Raw genomic sequence first — 7,542 nt, 5'->3', positions numbered from 1 at the left:
TGCCTTTGGGTCGGCTGGTGCCAAATAAAGGTAACTGAGCTGAACACCAAAGTGATCCGCGAGGGGCTCTGTGTCCCAGGCTGCTCCCAGACCGAGGGGAGGACCCACATTGCCAGCGAGTGTTCCCAGGGCTGCAGAGCCATCTCAAGAATATACTGCATTCTTGGGAGTAAACAGCATCATGGACCCTTTTGTTTCTTAACAAAGATGAGTGATCACTTGGGAGCCAGGCAGGTGTGGCCAAGCTCATGGCCAGAATAACATCTTTCTCTTCTCCCCCTTCCCTTCCCACCAGTTTTGTATCCTAACCTGGCAGAATTGGAAAACTATATGGGTCTTTCCCTCTCCAGCCAAGAAGTCCAGCAGAGCCTGCCTCAGACTCCAGAAAGTGCCAGTGTAGGTATTTGTCTCTTGCCTGATGCGGGCCCTCCTTCCTCGGTCTTGCCATTTAAACAGATTTGAATCTCCTCTCTCTGTAGCATCCCTGAGGCTCTGTTTCTTGATGACACGTTTCATTTTGAACCTTCATGAGAAGTGCCGTGGGGTTTCATGGTTTCCTGCAGGCCTTGGGGCTAGAGGGCCACTGCCTGCCCTTTGACCTCTGACCTGCTGGCCTGAGCCTGCTAGATGAGAAGGGAGGACATTAAACCTGGCGTGAGCCTGGGTGCTTCTAATGAGGGGGTGCCTGTGACTTGGGAGCAGCTGCATGGTTAGGCAGAGCCTGTGAGGAGGAGCTTGTCAGCCCCAAGTCCCCAAATGAAAAAATAATGCTTAACTCTTGCTCTCTATGACTTCAGGGAGCAAAAAAAAAAAATCATAACATAGAAATATTCACTCCTGAAAATATATTCACTTATAGAATCAGTCCCAAAACTGTCTACCCATCAGCTTCAACATTCCTGGTTGGTTCATTGTGCTGGTCCAGTGCAAATCGACTGCAAAGTGCAAATACAAATCTTGGTAATGCTGTGGGATTTCATGAAATTGATAGAAGTGATGATGAGAGCTGCCACACTGACAAATGAGGATTTCACAGGAGAAATCAGCAAGGATGAGGACATGTAGGATCCTGAGCAAAGCTGGTGACACCCTGGAGTGGTTTTCCAAAATGACGCCCTTGACAGTCATGTAGGGGAGCACACACAGGAAGCAAAGTAGGTCACATTGTCCAGTTTTAATCCATTGATTGATCTCTCTTTGGTCAATAGCCCAGACAACCTAAATTTGATGGAAAAAAAAAAAAAAAAAGACGACAGCTAATGCACTTTCATAATTAAAATTTTTAATTATTTTAAGTTTTTCTTTTTAAATAATCGTAGATTCAGTCAGGAAGTTGCCAAGACAAGAGAAGTCCCTTGTACTCTTCACTCAGTTTTCCATTTTATGTAACTACTATAATGTCAAAACCAGGCATTTTACATCAGTACAATGCGTCTAAGGTTCTGTGTGTTTTTATCACCTGCAGCCACCAGCACAATCGAGATACAGAACTACATCATCACACAGAAGTCTGTGTCATGCTGCCCCTTTATGATCACGCCCAGCCTCCCCTTCAGCATCCTCAGCCCCTTGGCAGTCACTGGCATGTTTTTGTCCCTATAATTTTATCATTTTAGAAGGTTATGTAAGTGAAGTCACATGGTGTGTGACCTTTTCAGATGGGCTCTTTCCACTCAGCATTGTGCCCTGGAGATCCTTCCAGGCTGTCGCCTGTTTCAACAGTTCATTCTTTTTTATTGCAGGATTGCGTTCCATGGTGTGGCTATAGCTCAGTTTGTTTAACCTCTCGAGGGACATTTTGGTTGTTTCCAGTTTTTGTCTATTATAAACTAAGATATTACAGATGTTTGTGTACAGATTTTTGTACAGACATAAGTTTTCGTTTCTCTGGGATAAACGCCCAGGAGTACAATTCCTATGTAGTGTAATATATGTATGGCTAATTTTTTTTAGAAAGAAACTGCCAAACAATTTTCAGAGTGGCTGTATTATTTTATTTTCCTGCCAACAACGCATGAGTGTTTTGTTGGCACATCTTTGCCAGCATTTGATATTATCACTATTTTAAGTTTTACTCATGGTAGGTATGTGGTGATGCCTTATCGTGGTTTTTATTTGCACTTTCCTAATGGAGAAGGAAATGACAACCCACTCCAGTATTCTTGCCTGGAGAATCCCAGGGACGGGGGAACCTGGTGGGCTGCCGTCTATGGGGTCGCACAGAGTCAGACACGACTGAAGTGACTTAGCAGCAGCAGCAGCAATGGCTAGTGATGTTGAACATCTTTTCACGTGGTTATTTACCAGCTGTATAGTCTTTTTGATAAAATGTTTTCATATATTTTGCTTATTTTCTAAATGGATTATTTTTTTAAGTCAACTTTTGAGACCTTATTCTAAAGTCCTTTGTCATTTGATTTGTAAATATTTTTCTCCCGCTGTGTAACTTCTCCTTTCATTGTATTAAAAGAGTTTATTGGAGAACAAAAAGTTTTCAATTTTGATGAGGTTCAATTTATTGATTTTTTTCTTTGTGGATCATGACTTGGTGTCCTAAGAAACTTGAGTGAGCTCTAGGTTCTGAAAAATTTTCCCTTTTACTTCTAAAACTCTTATAATTTTTTGTTTAAATTTATGATTGAACTTGAGTCAGTCTTTGCATAAGGCATGAGGTCACGATTCATATTTTGCTTATGGATGTTCAGTTGCTCCCATGCCATTTGTTGAAGAAGAAGACTCTTCTGTCTTCACTAAATTGTTCTCACACCTCTGTTAAGAAGCAGTTGCCTCTACTTGTGTGAAGCTATTTCTGGATATTCTCTATTCTGCTCCAAAGGTCTGTCTCTCCCCAGTACCACACTATCTTGATTACTGTAGCTATATAGAAAGTTTGGAAATCTGGTAGAGTGATTTCTCCTGTTTTTTACTTTTTTGTCAGACTAGTTTTAGCTATTCTAGTTCCTTTGTGTTTTCATGAAGTTTAGATTAACCTTACTTCTATCTACAAAACATAGAGACTGTGATAGGAAATGCATTAAATATGTATATCACTTTGTGGACAGTTGACAGCTTCATCTAGTTTTTCTGATCCATCAATACAAAATATCTCTTTATTTATTTAGATCATTGATTAGGCTTCCCCAATAGCTCAGTTGGTAAAGAATCTGCCTGCAATGCAGGAGACCCCGGGCTGATTTCTGGGTCAGGAAGATCCGCTGGAGAAGAGAAAGGCTACCCACTCCAGTATTTGTGGGCTTCCTTTGTGGCTCAGCTGGTAAGGAATCTGCCTACAATACAGGAGGCCTGGGTTCAATCCCTGGGTTGGGAACATCCCCTGGAGAAGGGAAAGGCTACTCACTCCAGTATTCTGGCCTGGAGAATTCATCCATGGGGTGAAAGGAGTCAGACCAGGCTGAGTGACTTTCACTTTCAAACTCACAATACATTATATTAAAAAAACAGTAATGAGTACTCAAAATTTCTCTTTTTAATAACTTCACTATTTTCTACTAATATCTATCCTACTAAGGTTATTTCCGTTTTTATCTAAACGTAGAAATATATGATGATGTGATGAGAATTCCATGGACTGTATATTCCATGGGAGTCGGACACGACTGAGCGATTTTCATTTCACTTCACTTCACTTCTTTGATCTCTTTTATCCGTGTTTTGTCATTTCCAGCATACAATTCTTGTATATGTTTTATTAGCTCCACACCTAAGTATTTCTTTTTTTTTTTTTTAGCGATTGTAAGTGGTATTGTATTTTTAATTTCAGTTTCCACGTATTCATTGTGAGTATATAGAAGTACAATTGATTTTTTTGGTATGCATTGGTCTTGTGTCCTGTGACCTTGTTAAATTCACTTATGAGTTCTAGGAGTTTATCTGTAGATTCTTTGGAATTTTCTAGTAAAGCATCATCTCATCTGAAAATAGGGACCATTTTATGTTTTCTCTTCCAATCTATATGTCTTTTATTTCCTTCCCTTGCCTTATTATCTGGCTAGTTCTTCCATTACTGTATTTCACAGTAGTGGTGGGAGTGGACATCTTTGCCTTGTTCCAGATCTTTTTTGGGGGGCGGGGATAGTATTCACTCATCTTGATGCTTTTGACATAATTTTTTTTAAGACAGAAATCAGCTTGAGCTCCTTTACCCCCTCATTGTTCACTATTTTCTGTGAATTTTTTAATTTTTAAGTGGATTTTAACGTTCTTCTGACATCAAGTTGTCTCGGAAAATGAGGACCCTTTTTCTATAATACATACCTGTCCTCCCATCTCTATTTTCCTGGCTGTGTTTTTTTGGTGTGTGGACTTTGACGCCCCCTAGTGGCTTCATGGCGCCATGTGTCCTCCTGCCCGCAAGAGGTGTGTGTGGTCTGCGGTGGGCTGGAGCTCAGGGTCCACCCCGTTCTCTTTTCCCAATCCCTGCTCCCACGCCTGGACCCTTGAGGCACGAGGCCCCACGGCGCTGGCTGACCTCTGCTCCCCTGTGGTCTGCAGGCAGCGGTCTCGGGTCCCTCGCCGGGCCAGGTGGTGGCGCCGGTGTCCGGGAACAGCCTGGGCGCGCTGCGTGCGGAGATCAAGCCCGGTGTGCGCGAGATCCACCTATGCAAGGACGAGCGTGGCAAGACGGGGCTGCGGCTGCAGGCCATCGACAAGGTGGGGCTGGGGTCAGGCGGGAGGGGAGGGGCCCCGCGGAACGCAGAGAGAGAGCTCGCGTGCTGGACTGCGCCTGCCCGCGGCCAGAGCTGCCCGCGGGAGCCAAGGCTCGCCTGAGCCCTAGACAAGCTCGTCCTCTCCATCCCCTCCCATAAGGCACTAGGGCTTGCTCTGGGTTGTGCCAGGGACCCTCCACTTGCCCTTCCTGGGACTTCATGCCTCCTTGCTCCCCACTCAGAGGGATCTGGCTTCTGGGAGGCTTTCTGAAGACAGTGGAAGGTGAGGGGTGTGGGGGTGTTGGTTCAGATGCCAGCCTGAGAGGCCTTGTAATCTGGTGACTGGGGATGCAGCCACTAGTTGGAATTCCTGAAAGCGTTAGTTGCTCAGTCATGTCCAACTCTTTGCGATCTCATGTACTGTAGCCCGCCAGGCTCCTCTGTCTAAGGAATTCTCTAGGCAAGAATACTGGAGTGGGTAGCCATGCCCTTCTCCAGAAGATCTTCCCAAGCCAGGGATTGACCAAGTCTCCTGCATTGCAGGCAGATTCTTTATCATCTGAGATACCGGGAAAACTCCTGAATTCCTGACTCCGTTGCTTCCTAGCTGTGTGGCCCGTTTCCTCACCAGGAAAATGGGGTACCCTGTATGTTGCTATACAGAGCTGCGGTCCCAGGGCCCAGCAGGCTCTGAGAAGATCAGGAGGCAAACAGCAGTGCAGGAGGAGGCGCCTGGGCTCAGGGTGGGCTGGGGGAACTGAATGCCGGGCTCACCTCCTCCAGGGGATCTTCGTGCAGCTGGTCCAGGCCAACACCCCTGCATCCTTGGTGGGGCTGCGCTTTGGGGACCAGATTCTGCAGATTGATGGACGCGACTGTGCTGGGTGGAGCACGGACAAAGCCCACCAGGTGGTGAAGAAGGCATCGGCCGAGAAGATTGTCATAATCGTTCGGGACAGGTGAGCACCCGGGTCCCAGGAGCCTGTCTGTCTGCCCTTGGTTATGTCCCAGGCCCAGCTCACTGTCCCTCCCTGCCAGGCCGTTCCAGCGGACCATCACCATGCACAAGGACAGCACAGGCCACGTCGGCTTCGTCATCAAGAAGGGGAAGATCATCTCTTTGGTCAAAGGGAGTTCCGCGGCCCGTAATGGGCTCCTCACCAACCACTATGTGTGTGAGGTGAATGGGCAAAACGTCATCGGGCTGAAGGTGAGCAAGGCGGAGCATGGCTCCATCCCAGGACCTCAGGGACTGGGAGATCGAGAGGTGGTGGGAAGGTTCGTGTCTGTGGGTGGGCTGCTGCCCTCGCCCCAGCTTCAGATCCTCATCCTAAGGCTGCTGCAGGGATTCAATGAGACAAAGGTACGAGAGCTCCGAGCACAGTGCAGACACTAAGTGCTCAGTAAATACTCGCTGATGTTACTTACTCATGAAGGCCAGAGGTGTGACAACAGGTGGTGGTGGTGGTGATGACGTGTGTCAGGAAATGGGTGTCCGGGGTGGGGGTGAGGGGCTCCTGGCTGCACGGTCTATTCTGTGTGATATTTCTGTTTGTATCCTGGATCATGTTCACTAATAGGAATATTTTAGGAAATGGCTCTTCAGAAGCCCATTTCCTACCTCTTTCTTCTCCCCAACAGTGTGTGTGTGTGGTGAGTTTTATCTTTAAATACAAGAAGGAGCAAATGGTCTAGGGCCAGTGCTGTGACATAGACTGGGGGACAGGGTGGGTGCCTTCGGGGAATGGACCCCAGAAGAGGTTGAGTCACATGGCTTCTGGTCCCTGGAAAAACGAGAGTGGTTTATCCTGATTGATGCCACCAGGACTGAGAGCCGTTCTTAATTCCAGTTGTGATTTAGAGTGAGGGTCCCCCCGCTCCAGCATCCAGGGCTTTGGGGCTCACAGGCAGGTGGAGGTGGCCTGGGGGGTTTGCCATCTCACCCCACAGATGATACAGTCTTGTGAGCCACTCCCCCTCCCTCATAAGGGCCATCTCCAGGTCACTCCTGTCACACATCTTCTCCCCTATGCCTGACCATCTAGTCGCATCTGGCATATCTTCTCCCATTGATCCTGGCACAGCTAGGAAAACACACAGCCAAGTCGGAGATCTGTGCAAAGTAAAGGTCACGGTCTCCAAGTAAGGGCCAGAGGCTCGTCTCGTGCCTTAGCATTCGGCTTTGGGCTGTACGGCACACTCTGTGTAGGTGCTTCTCGTGTCTTGTTCTCCCCATGATCTGAACGGCTTCTGCAGGCCTTTCTTTTTACTGGTCAACAAGATGTAAGAGGAAGAGGTACCCCACGGCCTCGGCTCAGGCTGACAGGAGCCCAGAGAAGAGGGTGGGTGGGTGTGCCTACTGTCCCCCCTTGTCCCCACTGCAGCGTGGTTCTCTTTCTGCTTTGGGGTCAGAATCCCGGTGTGACTGGGGCCTGGGAGACGGCATACTCGTGTGGTTGGTGGGATTCCCGGGGCTCTTTGGGGGAAGTCATGTCTGTGAGGCTGTTTGGTGTCAGGCCCACACAGGCCCTCGAGGTGAGGGTAGGAGAGGTGAGTCCATTTTACTGAGAGAGCCTCAGATGGGAGGCCCACATTCTTGCTTGAGCTGGGGGCCTGCCACCCTCACTCAAGGGGCAACCTATTCCCTACCGTCACTGTCAGTGGTGGACTCCAGCAGGGCCACGCTGACCACGTCACAGAGGTGCCTCATTGTTGCCCCTGGCCCCCAAGGTGACTGTCACTCGCCTCTTCTCCAGGACAAAGAAGTCACAGAGATTCTGGCCACCGCCGGGAACGTCATCACCCTGACCATCATCCCCACCGTCATCTACGAGCACATGGTCAAAAAGTAAGGCTGACCCCCCCCCACCCCCCG

General features: G+C 48.0%; 1 protein-coding gene across 1 annotated transcript in view; it reads left to right on the top strand.

The window, feature by feature from the left end:
• The window catches only part of SDCBP2 (syndecan binding protein (syntenin) 2), a 23,001-nt gene that overhangs the window by 10,968 nt on the left and 4,491 nt on the right, over nt 1-7,542 (top strand). The window contains exons 4-8 of the mRNA XM_010841899.1: nt 296-396; nt 4,513-4,671; nt 5,451-5,626; nt 5,706-5,877; nt 7,424-7,515. Of these exons, the coding sequence (XP_010840201.1) occupies nt 296-396; nt 4,513-4,671; nt 5,451-5,626; nt 5,706-5,877; nt 7,424-7,515 (700 nt within the window). The remainder of the gene's footprint in view (nt 1-295; nt 397-4,512; nt 4,672-5,450; nt 5,627-5,705; nt 5,878-7,423; nt 7,516-7,542) is intronic.

This window comes from Bison bison, unplaced genomic scaffold (assembly GCF_000754665.1).
Source record: "Bison bison bison isolate TAMUID 2011002044 unplaced genomic scaffold, Bison_UMD1.0 scf7180017864167, whole genome shotgun sequence".
Taxonomy (NCBI): Eukaryota; Metazoa; Chordata; class Mammalia; order Artiodactyla; family Bovidae; genus Bison; species Bison bison.
Note: the sequence above shows the minus strand (reverse complement) of the source record. Positions and strands in the feature narration are given on the sequence as shown.